This window comes from Acyrthosiphon pisum, chromosome A2 (assembly GCF_005508785.2).
Source record: "Acyrthosiphon pisum isolate AL4f chromosome A2, pea_aphid_22Mar2018_4r6ur, whole genome shotgun sequence".
NCBI lineage: Eukaryota > Metazoa > Arthropoda > Insecta > Hemiptera > Aphididae > Acyrthosiphon > Acyrthosiphon pisum.
In genome coordinates this window covers 48,976,478-49,001,086 of record NC_042495.1, presented here as the reverse complement: position 1 = coordinate 49,001,086, position 24,609 = coordinate 48,976,478, and the positions used below count along the sequence as shown (strand labels likewise).

The following is a 24,609-nucleotide window of genomic DNA, read 5'->3' as shown; positions in this document are numbered from 1 at the left end:
TCATCAGCATGTCAACTGTTTTTTATGATTGCTAAAAAACTATTTGTCCGCAAAAATCGAAAATTAGTCCGCAAAAATCGAAAATTAGTCCGCAAAATTACGCAAAATATCCGCAAAGTATTGCATATATTAAAATAGGAAAAATCGAAAATGTACATGCTGTCGAAATGGAGCTTATGGATACCGGGTATACATTTATACCATAATATAGGTGCGCACTATCGGTAGTTGCCATCGTCTAGACTCCCATGTAGGGGTTATCTAAATGGATTTTTTTTGTTTCGTCGCCATTAAATCATATACAACTAAAACCCCTAAATGTATAAAAATTAAAAGGCCTAATCGATTTCAGTAAAATGCATTACACATAATATTATGTACATTATATATAACCTACCTATCGTACGATCGATGTCGCAGATCGTAAAATAATTTAATAAAATATTATTATAACCACGTCTGATGATCGATAATTCAGTTACATCCCCATATAGGCGCACTTAATTGCATTTGTGCATTAGTAAGGAATTCCTAATAGTAGGTACGTTATAATATGTTTCGTACTTTTTTTTTTTGTAATAAGATTACTGTTAATACTGTTCAATTTAATTATACAGACATTGTATAGTTTGTGTGTAGCTTACTAAAAATGAAAACATTTACATGCGTTTATATAGGAGGTAACTTCTTTTATACATACCTATTTTATGATTTATGTACCTATCGCCACGGCGCGGTGGTATACGCAGGTATTTGCATACCACGTATAGTACATTTAGTCGGTGTTGGTAAAATAGACGACAAATTAACATGTATCACACGTACGCACCTGTAACATCAACACAAAATAGTTATTTAAAATGTTAATTAATTACCTACTCACGAAAAGAAAAGTTTTATTAGAAAATATTTAATAAATAAATCGAACTGATAAGTCACTGAATCAAGTGCATTATAAATTAACGCAAATTTCACTCCCCTCCCCCCCCCCCCAAACAAACCACAAAGTTGGAAAATCGTTGTTTTTTTAATTAATTAGTGTGAATATGGTTTTAATGAAACTCACATCGTATAAGTGATTTTAGCTTAGATCGATGTAGGGGTACCCACCTACAACTTACAAGAGCAAACCTCTTAAGACTTTATACTACGAACGATACGAATACAGTATAATAATATAATATACACTTTATACAGAGGTTGTTTTATCGAGAACACTCATTATGTTAAAAAGTAAAAACTGTTAACGGTTTGAAAATGTAAACTCATACTCAGCCAATACTAACTTTGCTGTATTAAAAATTTTTAAAATATGCAAAAGTATGCATAATACAATTTTAAATATGGGGATATTAAACTTATATAGTTATATTTATATGTATGGAACATTCACAAATTTCTAGACAAATATATATATATATTCTTTATTTGAAATATACAATCTATACCTAAGAGGCACAATGAGTACATGTGGTAGAAAGAGAAATTACATATGTATATATTATACAAAAATACAATTAAAAAAGAGGAGAACTAACATGAACAATGAACATATAATATATTTACGTGAAAACACGAGATGTGAGAAGCCATCCATCAACGACACTCACTCTAGACAAATATAAAAAAATTAAATGGCCTCGGCTCTATATATAAGTACATAATATACCTAATTTACTAATGTTTAGGACTTGGGTACTTATAACTATTAAAAAAAACTTGTATTTTATTCTGAAGTAATTTAATTTCTATTATTTGTATTCTTAAGGTGATGTCATATTTATTGATTAGTTTACTAATAAATAAATATATTTGCAAGAATAACAATTACATTTTGAAAATTTGAAATTTATACTAAACTATACAAGGGATATACTAGGGCTTACAAATTTAAATTTACGATTTATCACATTATCATTTGTCGTCATTCGAGTGAATTGTCGAAGAGGCGCTTACAAACGTAGGTATAATACATAGCACATTTTACGTTCACAGTAATCCATTTTTTTCTGTTATTTTTAAAATTAGAGGAATTCCTAAAATCAAATTTAAAGGTAATAATATTGTGATTTAGGCACATCGGAGGCTTTTTATTGATATTTTAATGACGAAATAATAGTTATAAGCATTTCAAAACTGTACATACATTTTATAATAATCGCATACCTAATCTTTCAATGATCAATTCAATTTAGTTTTAAGAACAACCGAGTAAATAGGATTATATAGTGATGAAACTTTGCGAACAACAAACCAATAAGTTACTATGATATATTATTACTTAATTATGTATCGTGTTAAATTTCATATACGTTATACGCACCTATACATAACTATCATCGGATTATAGAAGGTATTGCGTTTATAAGTTAACAAAACATCCACAAAATATTTGATAAACAGTAAACACTATTCTAAGCACCTATACACCTATTGTTAAGCGAATTTTCCCGCCGCTAACAATAGCGGCAAATAGGTACCTACGACTTACGTGGTTTGGTTTTGGCTTGTATATGTCTCATGGCGAGGGGGGGGGGGGGTCATAATTTCGAGTATGAGAGCGTTACCGTGACGTCATCGTGTTGAGGCTGGGAGCTTAAAATATTATTGTATTTTTCTTACCGATTACACGTTACAGTTGCCATGACAACCAAACAATAACAAAGATTAAATTATAATGTTATAAATTTCCTAAGTTGCCGTTAGTTGCAACCGATGGTTAACATAATTAGGTTACCATAGCGACCTCATTATACTTTTTTTTTATCCTGTATACAAAATTTCTATCAGAAGGAGTGCTTATTGATTTCGACGTGTAGTATATTATCTTTTTGAAAATTGGATCAAGATGGTACTTTAAAGAGGTCATCTTTCGATTTTCTCAATAGTTATTTAATGCCACGGGAAAAATCACCAACAAATTACAGAAAACCGCTAAAAATGGGATTTTTATTTCTAACGCTTTGTTTATCACCATAGAAACGAATAAAATAAAAATAACGATTTTATAACGATGTTGTAATTTATAATACTAATTCAACTTACAGGCTATAATAAAATAATATAGGTAATAACAATATAAAATATCCAGACTGACAAACCGTCTCCGCTCAGAATCGTTTTTCGTATACAATGATATCATATCATCGAATTCAAATGTAATACAATCCATTATAAGGTGACCCACTTGTAACTTACTGTACAGCAGAGCGACATCCACTTACCCGCTTTTAGATTCTGAGCGTATAGCGATGAATGTATTAAATTCACAAGACGAAGACATATACACTATATACATTAAACATGTACCTACATATACGATATAGATATATAATGTGTAGTGTGGATAGGTACTCTTCGACTTTTTTCCTCCCCGTTCGCTCGCGTCACATAAAAAAATCATTCGAATACGATATCTATAGATAATATTATTATTATTATGTGTCACGACAGACGGTCCTAATGGGTTTGTCGCCGCAAATCCCTCTACCGTACAAGATTCCAATGGAGATAATAATACTACCCACCACCACCCATATATCTTCTATTGTCGTGTCGTACCAGCTCTTACGTAAACTACCCTACCCGGATGTGTATGCGACGGCGGCGGCCATCGACAGCGTATATAAGGGCTACTTCGCCACCCCAAGAGCACCACTGAGTTGCCCGGCTTTCAAGACGACACTACAGCTGTAACAGAAGTATACTCGAGGTAAATATCACATTTTTTTTATACTGTTCATTTTTTTTTTCACTGCCATATTACATTGTCGTCATTTTATGTTTCTTTTTGTCTTAGTAGTAACTTTGTACTCGTTTATAATATTATAATATAATATATAACTGCGTATCAGCGATAAATACAATATACCTAGCTATACCTAAGCGCTAGATATATATTGTCATACATTTTCACAACGTAAATTAATACAATTATATTTTACCATACGAATTCTACCTATAATATTATATCATAATTTCGATTCGTCTCAATAAAACAATAATATCATTCGACATTTCATTAAACTTTCTCGCTCTTATGGAAAATACTTAACTTTGTATCAGTGGGCACTCCAACGGTCGTTCGTTCTCAGATTCAGTTTATGTTTTTATATGGGCCTACGAAAAATTAATATAACATTCTACGTTTCATATTATCTTCTCGTAAATTTCTGTAGTTTTAATATTGTTCTAGCTATTTTATACGAATAAGTATTGCGGTATCGTACGCGTTCTACCTACCCTAAAATATTATTTATTTATTTATTTATATATTATAATAATAAACGGGACAGGCCCTTGACATTTAAATACAACATTAATAATTAATAATTGATTAATACACATACTTAGCACTTAAAGATAATAATAATAAATATATAATAAAAAATATTTTTATACAAAAAGCTGTTGAATGTATCAATTTGTAATTTAGTATTCTATAGTTAATAATCTGGCCATAGAAATAAAGAAGGTATCTATATCATACATTTATAATGATTTCGGAATACGATACCAAAAAATCTTTACAATTATGGAGCTGTACCTACTTATCAAAATATTCGTCTCGTCCGGGATAGCCATATTATATTAAGATTTCATTTTTTTTAAAGCTCAACATATTATTATTAGCCATTATGATGCATCTATGATGCGTTAAATCTATTATAGTAATATTATTTTAATAATAAACCCAAATAAACATTATTTTGAATATTTTTGTTTTAACTCGTGCCATGTATATACAGTATACACTCGCATGTTATTGATTGATATCATAATATAATTATATAATATTGTACGACTTTATTTTTTCTTACTTTTTGGCAGATAAATCTCCATCGAAAATAATATTCAACGACCATGAAATTCTACGCAGTATTCGGTGTCTTGGCAGCTTTGGCCCTCCACGCTCTTGCCGATGAAACCAAAGACAGCGTCCCGGCAACAGTATCCGCAGCCATCGACCGAGCTACGGCTGTTACGAAAGCTACCATTTCGAACGATAATAGTAAGCATAGTTTTAGTGATAATTACATTTTGCATTTACTCGATATCTTTATTTTATAAATCTATATTTTGAGCGTTTTAATTTGACGATTTACGCGTTTGATAACACTGTGAACGATATAGAATTAAACGATTCGTCACAAAACGGTTTATAATATAATATAATAGATATATTTTTTAAATATGTATAATATGAACAATATTACAGTAGACGCAAAAAACTAACTAATCATCAAAATTTCCATAAAAAATTAAATATCAAGAAAAAGGTTGTTTTTTATTAGTTTTTCTATTAATATCTAAAACAATTCAGCATGTTTGTCCCTTTTTACAAATTAAAATATTTTACAGCACATATTTCAAAATTATAGTAAATTTGTAAAATTAACAATCGAATAAATAAATCTACAAATTTAAAAAAATTATGTTTCTTCAGAATAGTTAAAAATTCACAAAAGCTCCGTTTTAAAAAATATTAATATAGGTACTTACCTATAATAATTATATGATACCAAGCGTACATTTTAATATATTATGAAATGTTCAAAATAATTTTATACAAACAAAAATTACATTATTAACTAATGGTTTTTTTCACAAAACAACGTGCATAATATCATAATATTATAATAAATCATAAAAATATTGCCTGTTAACAAATATCATTAAACTAAAATTAAACAGCTACAATAGCTATGCCGAATTTATAATAGAAATATGCATGATAACTTTTGTAGAGTAGATAGGTACAAACAATACTGGCCGATGGGGTGGTTTTTTTTAAAATGGTGTTTAACTAAAAAATGTACCCGAAATCCGATCATATTATACTTGGGTTGATCTAAAATAATATTATATAATATAATCGCCATGCCACATTATGTTATTTACGTAGAACATTACCGTCTCGGAAACGCAATATAATTATACAACTATTATACAACTATTTAAAACACACGCGTGAGCGGATACCGTGACTGAGGTGCTTTTTAAGTAACAATTTCTTTCAGATGAAAATTGGTCATTGATCCCGAACAGCTATGGTGCAGCTCTAGCGACGGGCGGAGTGGTCGTGATCGGAGTCGTCGTTTTGCTGGCCATTTCGGCGATCGTAAGCCCGTTGTTCGGCTACAGACTTTGCCAGATATTCAGCACCTGTGAAGTCCCACCAGCGGCAACCGGGTACAGCGCAGACGCGTACCAATCGTTCCCGCCGACTTACAACAAGAGGTGAGCACTTCGCTTCCGGTTTTCTAATGCTTTATTATTCCCTTAGAAGTATAGAGGGACCTATACTCATTCAGTACAATCGTTCTTTATTTCAAACTCGACAATACCTTCTGTTCACCACGCGAATTTGATTTAGCTAAATCTCTCAGTTTTTTTTTCTTTCAATGCGAGACACTCGGATACCACGACGCGTTGCAATTCAATACAATTGCGTGTTTTATATCCAATCGAGAAACCTGCTATACCTATATAGACTAAAATTTACATGCAGCCAAACAGCAATTTTCATTCGCTAACTTGCCCACACATTACCTACAATGTATTATTACACATATTTTATTTTAAAGTTTATTCTACTTTAAATATGAGCGCTCTTTTAGTTTCCCAAGGCGACTTAAAAGTAAACGATGCAGAGATTTATTACATTTGAAAAAAAAAACCCTTAAAATAAAAATACACAAGAACAAATCAAATTGAAAGTATCATCAATGGATTGGCTTTTTTCCCCAAATTATGTAACTCGTGTTCTATTTTTTATTTTTTCTTAATTCATATATTCTTATTAAGTCCATGATATAGATTGTATATTTTCTCTCAAAAAAAGCACTCTTAACCTTTAAAGAAAAGACCCGTGACGCGTTTGACTGATTAGGCACGAAAAACCAAATAACGCGCATACAGTAATTTTTATTTATTTTCACTACTTGGCTATTGAAAATCACTTAAATACTTAGTAAAAAGTTCGTGCTAGTATAGTAAGCCGTAATTTAAACGTATTCGATATTGTCAACAAAGAACTGAAAATTAACTTTGAAAAATTGGCGGACAACTTACGCGCGGTACGAAACATATACTTACGTGTACTATATTAGTATTTTATTTTTATTTACAGATCCATCGAGTACGTCAAACCTATCTTGCAAGTTTTGAACTCAGCCTACGAGAAGTACGGACACGGTGCCATTCCAGCGGGTTTGGTCAACACGATGAGGAACGTCAACTCACAACAATAACCGGTTCAAATCAACATCACTCCAGCTAGATATATATTCCGGAAGAATAAAAACTTTTTTAAGTCGACAATAATTATTATGCACAACAACGGTGTACCGTATAATATAATATAATGTTCACATGTAAATCATAATCACTATATCTAGCTGTAAATATTATATTATTATCGCATGTATAACCGGCATGTCGTTCACAAAGAATAATATAATCATATTTAATATAATAAAAACAATACATATATAAAAAAATAAAACAAATAGTCAAACAATTATTAAAATACACATATATTCCTAAATCTATAGAATCTATGAAATGATCCTTATTACAAAACATGGCGTTCTTGGCATAGGTGCCCAACCATTTAATAGGTAATATTATTATGACGCGTATGACGCGCAGTCATGCCGTCGAGTACAGTTATGATACATCAATTAAAATGTCGTAACGCGGCGTGTTGCGTGCTTAGTCTTACTAATCCTTTCGAACGGCCGCTCAAGTGGTGGTGAGCTTAGACCTCCGGGCCAGCAGGATCATCTTCTCCTTTTCCTCTTCCTTCTGGTCGATGCTCATCTGCGACCGGATGCTGTGCGCCAGCGCAGCGTTCTGCACCCGGCTATTGCTGACCGTCCGGCCGCTGAGCGTCGGCAGCCGTTTGTGCATCTCCTTCTCCACCCACTTGAGCATGGTGAGCACGGCGTCGGGACCGGACAGCCGGAAGTCTGCGGCCGTCTGGACCATCGGCGATGGGTCGACGCGGAACGTGCATGCTATGCCCTGGAGCGACAGCATGGCGTCCTCGTTGCCAGCGTACACGACACGCACCCGCTCGGACCAGTCGACTCCGTATGTGGTGCGCAGTATGTAAATGGACGCGCGGCCCTGGTCCCACGTAACGGGTGGCTTGCCCTCGATGGCCAGGAACCCACGGTGCGGCTCGAACCCGGCTGCCTCAAATATCTCGACCGCTCGGCGCTCCAGGTGTTCGCGTAGGGCGACCGGCACCTCCCGGTAGTGATACGTCAGCATCACGCCCTTGTTCTCCACCCAAGCACCGTCGCCGCACACCTCGTCCGCGAGCACCTTCTGCAGCTCGGCCACCTTTTGCTCATACTGCCTGGGCACCGGGTGCACGAAGTTGGTGCCGTCTGGGTGCAGGATCTCGATACCGTGGCTGCCCGCGTACGTCACGTTCTCGATGCCCACCATCGACTTGACGTTGTCCAGCGTTCGGCCTGAAATGATGGCGATGTTCACGTCCGGCATTCGGCTGAGCCGCTGCAGCACCTTGACCGTCTCCTCGGACATAACGGCCAGGTCGGGGTGTGACGTGAGGTGCGTGAGCGTGCCGTCGTAGTCCAAGATCAGACTCAGCTTGCCAGCGCCCGCAATGTGGTTGCTCAGGTACATGTCGAAATCATCCAGCTGCAGTTGCATGCTCTTGGGTGGTAGGTTGCATCCGCTGATACCGCCGTTTGCATCGCTGTCACCGCCACCGTCGCTGAGCGCGCCCATCGACGAGAAGAACGACGTCATCCAGTAGTTGACGTCCAGCAGCTGTTCTCGGTGCCTGAGCTGTGTCATGCGCAGTTCACGCTCGTCAAGCGGCATCCGCAGGGCTCGATGCAGCACGTTGGCCATCTCGTCCAGCTCGTATGGGTTGACCAGTAGCGCCTCATGCATGGTGCCACCGGCGCCGGCGAATGGTGACAGGATCAGCACACCCGGCGTCCGGATCTGGCACGCCACGAACTCCTTGGCAACCAGGTTCATGCCGTCCCTGAGCGGCGTCACCAATGCCACCGCGCAGTCTCGGTACAGGGCGGCCAGCTGCTCCTGGCTCAGGCACCCGTAGATGTAACGGATCGGTGACCAGTTGGGCATCGAGAACCTTCCGTTGATGCGGCCGATCAGCAGCTCGGTCTCGTCCTTGAGTTGCTTGTACTCCTTGACGTCCGTCCTGGATGGCACCGAGATTTGCAGCAGCACCACTTTTTCCCGGTGCTCCGGGTACTTGTCCAGGAATTTCTCGAACGCCAGGATTCGGTGCACCAGACCCTTGGTGTAGTCCAGCCTGTCCACGCCCAGTATCACCTTGACATCTTCTGACATGTTTAGGAACGCCGGCGCCTTCTCCGATAGTTGCACGAAACGGTCAAATGGTATGCCAATCGGCAGCGCCTTCACTTGTATGGTCCGTCCGGCCAGCTCCACCAGCATGTTGGTCCGGTCCACGCGGCACCCAAGCCGCCGACAGCAGCAGTCAATAAAATTCAAGCAATAGTCCTCGATGTGGAAGGCGGTGAAATCGTAAGCTGTAAGTAGTATGTCATGTATTATAATAATTATTTTTAATTTATAATATGTTGTAGGTACGTATTGAGTATGTCAGTACGCCGTTTTATTGTAATGTGTAGGTACATCAGTTGTATTGTATTATAATATTATCATTGATACGTATCTTGATGATGCGCACTATTAGCCGGAATTAGGGGCAATACAATTGTTTCGAATACTATAATATTATAATAGTATATATAAAATAGATCTACCGAAGTAGAAAGCTCTCAATAATTATTTGTCGATAAGATAGATCAGCTAGATAAGAAGGGAAGTTGCTGAAAGTTTCAGTTTTAAAATTGGAAACATAAAACACCACTGACGGTTATCCTATATCTAATCTATTGTATGTGTACCTATAAATTATATTATTAAATATATCATGTTATTATGGTCTTCAACATTATTGTACCTACTCGCGACCCATTTAAATTATTATTTATTACGACCCAAAGGTTTAAAAAAAAAAAGCTGGTTGTTAGATAATGTTTTACACAATAAATTATGTAAAAACTAATCAATTTTTTAGCTAAGGTAGTAATAAAATTGTTATGCTAAATAACCTTCGTAGTCGAAGCAGAAATGTATAATTTCAAGTAATAGAACTATTGTGATAATTTTATTAAATGTATACCTAGGTATACAACTATACGTGTACCTATACAATTGACTAAAACATATTTTTATTTTTTAATATATTTTTTTTTTAATAAAAAAAAATATCGTGACTTAATTCTAATATCACATATTATCCAAAAGTGAGTCACGGCTCATCAGTTGAATTATACCACTGATATAGGTTATGTTTACTTACCCAACATTCCCTGGAGAACTTGGTCGTCCCAAGGCAACAACCTCATAATGTCCCACGACGGGAACGGTATGTGCAAGAAGAATCCCAGCTTACACCTGAGGTTTTCGGCTTCGCACACCTGACGGATTTTGGTCGCGGTCGTCAGTAACTGATAATCATGAATCCAAACCAAGGGGGCTGTTTGGTGATCTCCAGCGTCGTCTAGGGATTTTATAGCATCCCGCAGGGCGTCCAGCGTGCAATCGGCAAACTTGTCGTTTACTTTGCAGTACGTCTAACGTGAAAAATATAAAAATGAAATAAAATTACCATCTGTCAACGTGCACACTCAATTATGTTAATATATCATTACTTTCCAGTCCCTAGAAACGAAATTGGCACGGTCGGGCATCGAGTGAAATAAGGGCCAAAACGTGCCATTACAACAACCATTGTAGAATTCTTCAATTTCCGTTTTATCTAAGTGTACCGGAATAATCTGTAACAATAAAATATTACATTTTATTATTCATTTCCTATGAAAACTCGTTAGACGTTACATAATACAGTACGTGAGTTATGATAAACGTGCGAATAACTGTATAGTCCTACGGGGACGTGAAATGGAAAACGTCATGAATTAATTATTACATATAACGCACACCTATATATTATGTGGCGCCAATGCGCCATTATGCATTTTCGGTTAAAAAGCGATCGTTCGGGCGTGTATAGGCTTAAAAATGATAATAGTAATAATAGCTGAATTACCCAACTTCGTTTCGGAAAAAATTAACAACTATAAAATACAGCGTTCAGTGTAGGTAAAACTCTTCATGACCAAAACGGTTTATGTATATCTATTATCTACCTCCGCCAGGGAAACGAACAACAAATTAAACAATGCAGATTATTTTTGACATGGTCTAGTACTCAACTGTTGAGTGGACGTTTCTTAAAAAATCACTGAAAAACCTTTTCAAATGAGAACTCCCCTTATTTTACTGTAAATTGTTAGATAATTTTTTGAACATTATATGATGTACCTACCTATAATTTAAAATTCAAACTACTCAGTTATTAAAACTCGGTAATTAAAATATTTATGCCAAACATAATAGTTTTTAAAATAGTTTTACAAAAATATAAATATATGTAATACTGGATCCAGTACTTATTATACAGTATTTTTACAAATTATAAAATATGTATTAATATTAATTACTAAAAATTGTATATCATCATATAGCCTCCATATTTTCCATAGACATTATAATGAGCCTATTATCCTTCATACACAAAAAATAACTCAAAAACTACCTACTAGTTTGATTTTTGATTTTGATTCGTCAACATTTTCAGAAAAATGATCCACTAAATAATTTACAGTAAAAAAGGGGGTCGCGGTCTCCATTAACTGATAACCATATGTTTTTACCTCCACGGTCTATAATACACTAATTATTTAGTACAATATAAACGCAAGAATTTAAAACATGGTTTTTAAGTATATTTATAAATTCCAAAAATCAGATTTTGAATAATTGCATTTATGAAGAAAAAAGGAAGTGAACATGTTTGGAAAATTACCCTGTAAATACCTATGTATCTATCTCGTTGATTTAAAATTTATATCATAATGATCTTACTTGACTAGATTTGAGTCCAGCGGTAGGAGCTTTGTCTTCCGGATCGGATTCCGGAATTGGATCATTGGGTTTTAAATCGAACGAACCAGACCATCCAATCCATGTGCCTTTACATTCGACAACAACTGGAGCGACGGCCGTTACAAGACCACCCGCGCTATAAATTAAACAAATTAAACAAATCAAATATTGACTTATAGAATATATAATAGGTTTAATACTCAATGTTTTCAATATTTATACATAAATAATATTATTATAAACTGTACGAATATTCGTTATTTCGTTCACTTATTATAAATATTTCTTAAAATAAAATTGGAAAAACTTAAATATTTTAACCAATTTTTAAATTCAAAGAATCTCGCATGAATTTATCGAAACTTTTAATTTTAAATAACACCTGCTGGTACAACGTTAACTGTTATAATACATCTGAGTGGATCAATTGGAAAGCTTATTGATGCATTTGTTTGAACATTGGTTAGAGTTATTGAAAATTTTTAAATTTATGATAATATTATGTTATAACTCATCACGAAAAAGTAGTAAAAAATACAAAAATGTGAAAATGTAATAAAAAATAGGTAATATACTATAGGTATTGTTTGATTATTATAGTATACAATAATATACATTATGGTAATTCCACTTGTTTTAGACACTGAAGTAACTCATAACGAAATGCATTTCTTACCTTTGTTTCCGCACTAATTCTCCGTCTGCATTTTTACCCAAAACAAACGGAAGTCGATTGGAAACTACGATGAGAGGCGCGTTGATCTCTCTTTTTTTGTTTCCCATGCCGGATAAATCTGCGTATAACAAATAAATTTTTCGAACTTAGTTTTAGGAAAATCTGTCGGGCGAGAAACACCTTTTAAGTTAAACGAACAAAAACAGAGTGAAATTGCATTGCTTTTTTATCCCTATTTTATCCTGTCGAATGGATATTTTTTTTATTTTTTTTTCTTATAATCGAAATTGTGATGAAGCCATTTCAAAGACAGCGTTCTGGTCTCGCTGTTCAGAGTGGAATTGAATTCTTACGCATACATACATGCATCCTTCGTAAATTATACATATATTATATAATATATATAGGTATGTATGACTTCGAATTGCAAGGTGTACATACTAGCAGCCAATATAACAGTCTACTAATTTGAACAATAAAAGAGTAATTAAGATCCACGATGTTCCGTCCTACAGTATAGTACAGCACAGTTAAACGAATATTGTACAAACACACACACACGCTTTATATTGTTTACACTTTTATATACAGTTTTTAAGTAAGAAATCTCGAAGTAAAGAATATTTTTTACTTAATATTGTTTAGTATTAAATGTATCATTTATTATTACGCATAGTTTTTTACTACCAACGTCCTTTGTCGTGGGTCTCGTGTTGGATTTCCCATTTATATTCAAATGTAATATGAGTATATGACTTATAATAACAAAATATTATTTAATATTGATATGAAAGTTAAATTGTATTAATTCCAGTTGTACTATACAATTTTGACATACCTAATGTTAAAACAAAATGTGTTGATAAATTATACCTATAATATTATACCTAGTATATTAATACCTAGGTACCTAAAAAAATAGCAATATTTTGAAAGTATATTCCGTTAACATATATAATTGATATATTCGATTAAAATGTTAATAGCAAAACATATGTAAAATATTTTATAGGATGTAGGTATTGTAATTTTTAGTTGATATCATAGAACACAGAATGTGTTTAGTTTTTAACTTCAGAACATAACTGTTACGATCAAATATTTATTATTTTTTCAAGATATAATCCTATATCATAGTCAATGTGAATAATTATAAAGTTAATATTATTTTATCGATTTGAACTTCTATATTACACTACTAAGTAGCATACATTTACCGCTCTTTTTGTAGATAATAATATAATTATTTATATTAATCAAACACTCAAACTAATAAATACATGCGTTTAATATTTTAATTGCATGACCATAATATATTAGTATCTATATGCCATATTATATTGACTACGATTTTTAAATCATAATGAACCACTTATAAAAAATTTAATAATCGAAATATAGAAATAAAGTATGTTCCTCTTTCATAATACATTATTAAATTAATAACAATTAACTGTTTTTGATAATTCATTTGAAACCAATTATTTTAAAATCATACCGAGCAGTACACAAAGAGATTAATTTTAATATCATTTTTTATCGTGTAAAGAAGGCTTGTGACGTAATTTGATAACCTTGGCTACTAAAACAGAAGGTAATAAATTATTTGAATATTACGGAAAATATGATAAGCTATACAACTGTTGCGTGAAACTTAAACCACGCGCAGTACGAGGTTTTCTAGTTTTCTTGTAGCACTACCTGCGCTTATCCAATTGATTAATTAAATAAATAAACAAAATATACGTTATTATAATATCATACAACATTTTTTAATTAAATCAAAAAAATTGATATAATTATATAGTTTTTGAACAAATATTTGGAAAAAAAAATAACAATTTACGAATAATATGTATTTATGACCGTAAAAAAACACATCAATAAAATAGGTGAGACCAAGAAGTGGGTACAAAAAACTATTGAAAGTCTATAATATTATATATACGATTTAGCTCTTTCGAAAATAACAATTATTTTGACCAACTATGATATTATGCGACAATATTACGAGTGATGGATGGGTCATGGCATAATAGCCAATGCGTATAAAATTATTATATACCTATTGTATTTAAATTGAAAACCGTAACGCGCGCGAAAAGTTTAGTGCCGATTATATTTTACAATATTTGTTCTCAAGTTCAAATAGCGTTAATTAATAGCTACAAGTTTCTGACAAACAATTATTTTAATTACTGGTATTTATATTATAGGCATGTTTTGAAAATGTATTTTCGTTTAATAATACATGAACAAGCGCGCAATTTATCGTACGAAAACAATTTTGTAATTTATTCCTCCGTATTATTTAGTCGAGTGAAACAAAAAACAAACGTCGAATAACTCGACGAAAGAAGACTCTTGAAAATTGTGTTTTTTGTCACTCCAATCGAAAACATTAAATCAAAAAACACACCGTGACGTCTTTGGATATAGGCGAGCGCCCGAGCCTCGTCAACAATGATCAGATTACGCTGTACACGCCATAAGACCCTCCTATCACCCGGCAAGCCTATTCGTGCGATGTATTTGCGAGTTATTTTATCGCCGAGCAGATTTGAAATATTTTCAAGTGGCGAACGCGATAAAAAAAAAAAATTAAATTGTACACGCGCGTGTTGTTTGCAAAACCGTCCGAACGACAAATAGTAACAACAAACCGTTGTATAATATTATACAGGTATAATTGTCGAGAAGTACCTATTTGTATTATATTAATATATTATGAACGATTTCACACGAATTCGAATTTAACGAACAAGATCGCATAATAATGATCGGTGTGGTATTATTTTCAATTATGTTGTTGTAGTTATCTTAAATCGTTGTCGTAGTAGGTATTACTACAGTTGTGTCTTACTTTGACCGTTGGTCCGGAATAAGTTACTGGGCGCATTGGAGTCGTAATCATTGATGCTTACACGGCGGCTGGCCATGATGGTGACGCGATTGTTGAGATGATATTATTATTATATTTCTATTACGTATGTTGTATTGTTATATCGATTGATTGATCAGACTGCAGTTGAGACAATGCGAACGTTCGAGTGTTGACTGTAGACTATCTGTCTGTTGTACGGCTCCGGTTATATATATTAAATAAAACGCGTCCTTATCGTAAATCGGAACCAAGACAACTTAATATTATAATACGCACACACCGTACGCGCGATTAACGTATTATGCTGCGTGGGTTGGGAAAATTCGATCATTACCATTTTGTGTTATCATATTTTATTGTGTTATCAGATTCACTCGTTTATAGGCATTATTATTGCACAGTATTACACCACATACGAGTTCGATACGGATTTATGATATTATTAAAGCACATTGGTCGCGTGAATGGCAATAAAAATAATATTATAATATAACGTTCGATGAGTTCGTTCGCGGATCTATGATCGTAATTATTTGTTGTAACGCCACTGCAGCTGTGACACTCGACCAACAAGCCTACACGATCGTTTAATAATTTTATTACAGGTGGGAGGGGGCTCCTACCTACGGCAGCTACGTCCGGTGCGCGCGTTCGAAAATAATAATAAAAATAATAATAATTAAATTGGAGTGCGATGTTGCTTGGCCTGCTTCAAATTCACGTATGGTCTACACGCATTTATAGGGGTTGTAACCTCCCTCTCGTCCGCCAAAAATGATTCTATATAGAAGTTAATTGCGCTAAAAATAACGAATATATTCGGTGTTTTTAATTATTTATCGTATTTGCGGAGAGAAGGAGAGAGGCACATTGTTTTCACTGAAGAATCTTCACATTTATAAATATTCTGATACATAATATCGGTTCATCTTATACTATAGTATTTTATATTCGTATTATATATTATACTCGCACGTTCTAATTTTTCTGCAATCCAAGGCGCCATCATGATAACGAATAGCACCGATCGAAAGTCCTGTCTATTAAAAACTAATCGGTCATTTAATAGACGCCACAACAACGAACCTATATAATATATTCCGTTAAAAGTTTGGTACTTTCATTTAAGTATAATTATTATTTTCTTTCAAAAGTGTGATTTCTATACCTTTCCTTGTTTCACCAAAAGAAGAAACGACCAATACAGCAATACGTCATGTTTCCATTTTAAAAACTACCGTTTTTAGATTCTGAGTGGAACGATGAATGTATTGATTTTACAATGATGTGTGTTTTTTTATTTTTGTGTCTGTCATCACGGTTTGGGGCAGTAAAACTGCTTCGATTTTCTTCAGCAGTGCCTTGTTTGATGGGAAAGTGAATCTAGTTGGTGCATTCGAGAGGTCAAAATTTGAAATTTCCAATAGTTTTCAAAAGCGCCGTGAAAAACAAAAGAAAAATTAAGGAAAAACGGGAATTTTTACGCAAAATCGATTTTGGTTTTTAGTGTAACTCTAAAACAAATGACCGTAGATATATGAAATTTTCACAGGTTGTTTATATTTGCATTTTCTATACACGGTAAAATTTTGAAAACATTTTGATTTATTTTGAGCTCTTTACGGACATTTTCATTTTCCATTTTTTTTTAGTTTTTTTTCTAAAAATATCAATAAAATTTTATTTGTTGGATAAAAAAGCTTGAAAATTTAATAGAAGGCTCCTAGTATATTGTTTCAAAGGCAGATGAAAAATATGTAAAAATCACAAAAATTATCAAATTATTTTGAGTTAAGAATTCAAAAATTTTTTCTTTTTAAATCTAAGATTTGAAAATGTATTACAAGATTCCACATAATATTGTCTACCTTTATCAAAAAAAAAATGTCTACAAGAAAGTCAAATTAAATTTTTATGAGCGTTTGAAATTCATATTTTTACAACATTTGATATTTGCTCGATTTCTCATGTGACGATTTTCTTATTTTATTGTAATTAAAAAACGAATGATTGTAGATACTTAAAAATTTCACTAAATGTTTATATTAGCATTTTCTATATACGATAAAATTTTGAAAATAATTTGACTCTTTTTGAGCTGTGTACAGACATGGTCAGTTTTCAATTTTTTTAGTTTTTTTTTCTATAAATATCAATTAAGTTTTATCTGTTGGGCCAAAAAGTGTAAAAATGTAATACAAGGCTCCTGATATATTGTTACAATAGCAGTTGAAAAATATTAAAAATACATAAGCACAATTTTTTTTTTTAAGCATTTAAAGATCGAATTTTGACAATATTTATCAAATTTTAATTTGAATAATTATTTTGTAGTTAAAAATTTATAAAATGTTCAACTTTTGTATCTAAGAAATGAAAATGTATAACAAGATTCCTCCTAAGTAATTAATTCTGTTACCAAAAAATCTAAAAAATACATTTATTTATTTTTTTAGTCATTTTAAGTTTAAATTTGGACGAAATTACATATTAAAAAACCTGGAATAACTATTTTAGTTATTTTGTTGTGATTGTATAATATATTTCTTGGGTATACTTGAAACTTCTTAAGTATACTATTATATATCTATGATAGTATCACGATTTGCTGTTGATGTATAACGCGTTATAAGTACCTAATTGATATTGTGATATGATTAATTTGGAATTTATTAAAGGTACCTATTATATGTCAATTTTTTTTAATACCATATATAATATTATGTCTTATACCTAGACTGACATACCGTCTCCGCTCAGAATCGTTTTTTTTATACAATGATATTATATCATTGAATTCAAATTTAATATTATCCATTATACAGTGACCCACTTGTAATCTACTGTACAGCAGAGCGACATCCACTTACCCACCTTTTTTAAATTTAAATTACAGTATTGTCAGAAACGATTTCATCGAACTTATAAAATATCATTATATATAAACTTAAGTCTATATTAGTCAATTATTAAAAAGGTGTTTGTATTTCATTATATATTTGTGGACGCACGTGACCTTTGCATTGTCAGCGACACGTTATACAAACATGATTTTAAATTTATAAATATACAAATACTAATTATTATTTGTATATTATATAGTATACTATTGCTGTGGATAATTGATATATGCCTATATCATATTATTTAAACTAAACAGAACTTAATCAATCGACATTTATTTACTTTACATGTTTATCTGAATCTGATTGTTCTAAAACAACATAATTAAATATTCCACTTTTAATCAATTTCTCTACATATAGTACCCAATACTAAAATTTAAATATATATTAATATAATATGGTTGGTATAAAAATTGTTTTGGTGTAAACGGGTGTCAGTTATTATCTAATTTAGTAAAAAGGGGAAAGATACTTTTATGCGGTGTTAACGAGTTATCTCCATTTTGGGCCTTCACGCGAATTTTCCCAGTGAGGCCCAGAAATCTGTAATACGAGTAATTAACAAAATATCAATATATATTGAAAACAAAAAAATTAACTATTTTATAAATATATGATATATTATTATACGACGTACCTATATCATGGTATACAACAGAGACGTTTAAATTTTGTGTTACCTATAAAAATTTGACCGGAATTACGAATTAATTTGTTGCAGATTTTGAATATACCTACCTGTCAAATCTGTCTCAGTTAGTTTTTTTTGGTCTTCGAAAAATATCGATACTGTTATGAAATTAAAACTAAGACAAACATTCCTAAAAGTTGCTAAAACAATAGATTATAAATACTTATACATAGCACTACGAAATTACAATATAATTATATAACATTACGTCAGTACAGTAGACTGTGTAACTGTGTAACTGTGTAAGTGTAAGAAGTGTAAGTGTGAGTAACTATAGTAAGTGTAGAGGTGCCTACACCACTGCGGCACTGCCGTAAATTATAATATTATATCGTGTGGGAGAGTTTCTTTGTAATCACGAATCGAACGATTGAATATTGCTAGTGAATATTATTATGTCATTTATTAAAAATTCACAAAATTATAGCTATAATGTGATTTTTTTTTTATTTGAACGCGTGTCGGTACCTACAATCTACTATGTACAATAACTTTGGGGGCAATATAATCATTTGCGTTACCGATAATTAGATTTCTAAAATTAACATTTTTAACAAACGCTCGAGGTTAACACTGATTTTTAAGGTATCCTTTTCACTTCAAAATTCATAGCTCTATTCACTAAAATTTATTGCAGCGCGTTAGCGGTTTCGTTCAGTCAACGACGATCAAATCAATTACCTTTTTTTCCCCGCAAACAAAATAATTATTTCGTGTATAATTTATTATATTTCTAGAGAAAAACTATATTTTTCGTATAAAACAAAAACATGAGTTAAGTCGTAGACATTAACGAATCTCTGACAAGACGTTCATCTCCGCAATATATTATAAGATCACTGTGTCAAATTTCATGTTGCAGACTGATAAAATAATATTATTATTATTATATTTTACGGTCGTTATAGACAAATTATGATCCACATAATAATATTGTACTTGTAAATTATAACACACGAGTATAATACATAATAATATTATATCGTATATAACTATATTATCTAATAAGTAATAATGTCGATATTACCAGACGAACTTCGATCTCATTACAATAACAATAAACGCAGTAATACGCAGTATACTATCGTAGGGTTATTATGCCACATATTAATATATCGATAATTTATATTGTATTAAATACAAACGCGGCGTATTTTCAATATAATATATTATATAATAATATATTATTACATTGTGTATCTAGTGTTAAAAAATGTGATTATTTGCAATAGTATTGTTTTCGTGGAGAACTAACTACTGCTGTATCTAATATACAATAATAATTATCGACAGTGATTGTTATTGTTAGTAGGAACTGCAATAATTAAAAAATTACAATATTATCGAACTCCACGTGTCTCGTTGTGATTAATTGATAGCAACAAATACACAATCGATGTTGAAGTTATTGGCTATTTGTTTAGTGTTTTAAGTTTTAACCCTGATATTCTAAAACACGTCTAGGAATAGGTTATACCTATTATTGTTTTTATATGTAATCCTTTGAAATACATATACCTAGGTACCTACACGATTGATTATTAATTTATTAATCGTTATGTTTTTATCGATGTTGCCAAGAGATCCTATTAGAAACTAATAATCAAACCCCAAAGACCAATGGTTTACATATAGTAGACTTGTTGAGCTTTTATTTTCGGCCTTTTAATTTTTTTTCAACTTTAAAATGTGAAGTTTTCAATTATGCGTGGGAATTGAATAATCCTGCTTACTTAATGGTAACCAAATACTGTTGAACTTAAGACGTACAAACAAAACATTATTTACGACTATACTTTTCCACTATATTTATGAATACGATTATTTACATATTATAATGAGATATGTCAATAACTAGGTATTGAAGTATCAAGTAAACAAAACAAAATTTAGGTATTTAAAAATAACAAATCACTTGAATTGTATATTGCGATTAATGAACTTCTGTGTTTACAATTTTGTAATATTAAATTATATATTATGTGCGTCATTAAAACATGCATTTCAAGTAGTATCTATATAGCTCTCGAATATGTTGTGTTATGTTTTATCTAAATAATTCAAAATGTCCATAAAAAAAACAAGGAAGGAGTTAAGGTTAACGATTTTAAACATTTGGAAATAACCGGTTAATTATTACTTATATATTACGGTGTTTACTATATAAATTGATAAATTATTTAAATTGGGTTTTTTTAAATGTTTTAAATTAGTATTATTTTTAAGCTTTTAAGTCTTAACGCGAACTCTTTAATTTCATAGAGCTACAACCATTATTAGGTACTGAAATGTAAAATGCATAATATAATGTGGTTAATGGTTATTACTTATTATACTATCCAAACCTGCAGCAATAGACTCGATTCCCGTACACAATGTGTCACAAATCAACGCGATTGGTATCGTTAAAAATTTTAAATGTTGATTATTGTTTATGAATTATAATTTATAACACGTAAGTCTACAGCGGAATAGCTATATTAATTATTATTACTGTAATCAGATAATATTTCCAAAACACGGGCACCAGTGTCCTATTCTGTGTTCTAATGATGTCATTAGAACAGTAGGCAGGTAGATAAATGTGTTTTATATGTACCTATATAATAATATATACCAATGCAGTAAATGAGTTGTTAATGGTTGAAAGAAAAAAATACATTTATTATTTATAAATACAAACTATACCTGTGCGCGTTATACGCGTTTAAGGTCAAATTATAAATCATCGATCAAAATTCCTTGGCTCTGTCCAAACATTTAACAATGAATACATTTTTATAATTAAAGTTTAAATGATTTGGAGAATTATAATATATAAGCATTCGAAATTACGTCTTAAAATTAAAATATATTGCCTGTGCATGTTTATTACCTAGTGTATGTAGTAGGATTAGGCATATCAGCTATCTAAGCTAGGTATTTAATATAATATAACAATATAGTCCTTTACAAGACATAGTGTTTTGAAGCAAACATCATAACAATATTATATTTGCTAAATACTTGATATTCCGGTTTTATCATTTTTTCACAACACAAAAAAACAATATCATAATACAATATTAATTATTACTTTATTATTGTTTATGACCTAAAATTATTACATATTATATATGTATATACGTGATAAACACATGGTATATACGTATAATACACGCGCATAAACAATATGTGTACTAACGTTTCGTATCAAAACAGTATCAAGGTCTATCGCTATTTCACAGCTGATCGCGGGAAATGTTAAAAGTTAATAGCAACGTAATAATATTTCGTACAACCTATTTATCTGCTATTTGCAAATTGAAAAAAAATTTTAAAAAACAAACAATAAAAATGATATACGTACGTTTAACGAATATTGGACCTAACTATGTATTATAACTGTAAAGTATATTTTATAAAAATTGGAATATGTGTATAGATATAAGCAGTTATTTGTCGATATTGCCTCGTTTACTGATGAATGATGATGAACAACGGACTTGTATTTGAACAATATAAATTATTACCGATTATTTCATGCATAGACATGGATTAATGTAAAGATAAATAGCAAGTATAGTCATTATATCATTCACTTATAGTTCCCAAGTTATCAGCAAGGGTCTATAATATAAGCCCATATTACTATACTAAGTTGTTTCAAAGTATGTACGTCGTACCTATCGAATAGTGTGGTTCAAAAATATGTTGACGTAATCAGGCTCTAGACGTGTGTGGGCATCTTAGACGCAAATAAGGGGGGGGGAGGGATGCTTTGGGGGCCAAGCCTCCCAAACATTTCCTAATTTTTTTATGTTTGTTCAGTATTATTATAATAGGGCTTCAGCCCCACTTCACCAAAATCGCAAACGCTATTTGCGCCTATGGTGGGCATAGGGAAAATGAGCTCCCTCATCAAGCGTGTATTATTTAACCAAAATCATTATTTAGTGAATTAAAAAGTTAAAATTAGTATGTTGTAGATAGTAACCTATGTAATACATATTATATTATAATAAACACGCATGGAACATAATATTAAAAAGTTATATTAGACTAAAACTTCTTTAAAAATTAAGTACTCCACCATATACGTCCTCGGTCCACTTGAAGACCTATAATAACATTTCCAACAAATACTACTCACCGTGCAAGTCTTTATCTTTATAATATACTTATTGATATTTGGGTCTATACGTGAGAATCAAAATCAAAAGCGTATATAAAAACAGTAAAAAACAAAAATCTCCTCTAACACAAAATATTTAAATATGTATACGGCAGAAACAAATGAACATTACTCCGAGTGAGTGGAAAAGCGTATAATATAGCCATACATAATATAAGCATTATACGTGTAAAACCGTCTTACCTTTGAAGAATCCCATTTCAACCAGAGATCATTCGATTGTTTTCTTTGGATTATACGACTCGTCGTTGCAGTAGAATTTGATACAGGTTGCCCGTGGCCACTAGCGATCTATCGTCCGGGTATACAAATATTATTTTCCGTATTCGTCTTTGTCGTCGATCGTTTGGATGCTTTGAAACGCTGCGCGCGAATGCAATCAGCCGCGGCGGCAAACATTTGGTAGACAAATCGTTCCGGTTATCAGCCGTCCACCGTCTCCGCCGCTTGGGGCTATAATATAATGATGATGATGATAATGATAACGAAAATTGTAATGATAGTGAAGACGGTGGAGCGCACACAATGGGCTTCCCCCCGCCATCATCATTTCGATTCCCCAGGGACGTTTTGGCGGGGATGACGATTACAATCATTTATAGGTACGCACACGTTTGTTTGGGCTCGTGTACGCGCATAAAAGTGTTTGAGCGATAACAGCGGCCTCCCGGTTGTTACTTGTGATCGTCGTCCATGTAGATCACGGACTGCGCACGTGTACGAAACGTGACCGCCACCTGTTGCTGCTGACAACTACAACTACAGCAGTCGAGACAAACAACGAAGACATTGACCGCGACTATGCGACCGTCGTCGTCAGTGGTGTCGGTGGTGTCAGTGACAACAAAATGAACTTAGGATAGTTGTTGTGGGAGTAGGTACATTGTATTGTGTAGGTGTAATCAGGAGAGCTACACCAAGACACCCTCGAAATGTCTAAAAATGCCTTTTAAAACCATAGCAAACGTACACGTAAAATATTCTATGACTTCCTTGTAGGTAACACCAAAAGTAATTTTAAATATTAAAAAAAAGTTTGTAGACGAAGCAAAAAAAAAATATGTAGATAAATAGCTATATATATAGGTATAAAAACTAGATATCCATACATCAATAGATTTCTAATCGTACAATTGTTAATAACAATTATTAATCGATAAAGATACACCTTATGTAAAGATATTTAATTTTTCGAGTGTGCAGTTTTTCCTAAAATATGACAAA

The 24,609-nt window shown here is 32.4% G+C and overlaps 2 protein-coding genes across 4 annotated transcripts; one reads left to right on the top strand and one right to left on the bottom strand.

The window, feature by feature from the left end:
• The first annotated feature begins 3,568 nt into the window (after positions 1-3,568).
• On the top strand, positions 3,569-7,511 carry LOC100163119. 2 transcript variants are annotated; one of them, XM_008185300.3, is made up of 4 exons: positions 3,569-3,712; positions 4,831-5,011; positions 6,024-6,240; positions 7,133-7,511. In XM_008185300.3, exons 2-4 carry the CDS (start codon positions 4,864-4,866, stop codon positions 7,251-7,253), a joined length of 486 nt encoding a protein of 161 aa, XP_008183522.1. In that variant the 5' UTR covers positions 3,569-3,712; positions 4,831-4,863; the 3' UTR covers positions 7,254-7,511. The 2 variants fall into 2 exon arrangements, with proteins under 2 accessions (XP_008183522.1, XP_001943825.1); XM_001943790.5 differs by having other exon boundaries at positions 6,021-6,240.
• On the bottom strand, positions 7,326-23,840 carry LOC100165203 (alpha,alpha-trehalose-phosphate synthase [UDP-forming]). 2 transcript variants are annotated; one of them, XM_003244776.4, is made up of 6 exons: positions 23,569-23,840; positions 12,731-12,848; positions 12,034-12,190; positions 10,758-10,883; positions 10,406-10,679; positions 7,326-9,566 (listed from the first exon to the last, which is right to left on the bottom strand). In XM_003244776.4, the coding sequence occupies exons 1-6, from the start codon at positions 23,582-23,584 to the stop codon at positions 7,747-7,749; spliced, it is 2,511 nt and encodes an 836-aa protein (XP_003244824.1). In that variant the 5' UTR covers positions 23,585-23,840; the 3' UTR covers positions 7,326-7,746. The 2 variants fall into 2 exon arrangements, with proteins under 2 accessions (XP_003244824.1, XP_001943616.1); XM_001943581.5 differs by lacking the exon at positions 23,569-23,840 and adding an exon at positions 15,594-16,169.
• Positions 23,841-24,609: the final 769 nt, after the last annotated feature.

Excerpts from the sequence above, each read along its gene's own strand:
- LOC100165203 (XM_001943581.5), bottom strand. The coding sequence starts at position 15,669 with ATGGCCAGCCGCCGTGTAAGCATCAATGATTACGACTCCAATGCGCCC. Across the intron at positions 12,191-12,730 it reads GAATTAGTGCGGAAACAAAG|CGCGGGTGGTCTTGTAACGG; the intron begins GTAAGAAATGCA and ends TTTAATTTATAG. Across the intron at positions 9,567-10,405 it reads AGTTCTCCAGGGAATGTTGG|CTTACGATTTCACCGCCTTC; the intron begins GTAAGTAAACAT and ends TACTACTTACAG.
- LOC100163119 (XM_001943790.5), top strand. The coding sequence starts at position 4,864 with ATGAAATTCTACGCAGTATTCGGTGTCTTGGCAGCTTTGGCCCTCCAC. Across the intron at positions 5,012-6,020 it reads TACCATTTCGAACGATAATA|ATGAAAATTGGTCATTGATC; the intron begins GTAAGCATAGTT and ends AATTTCTTTCAG. Across the intron at positions 6,241-7,132 it reads CCGCCGACTTACAACAAGAG|ATCCATCGAGTACGTCAAAC; the intron begins GTGAGCACTTCG and ends TTTTATTTACAG.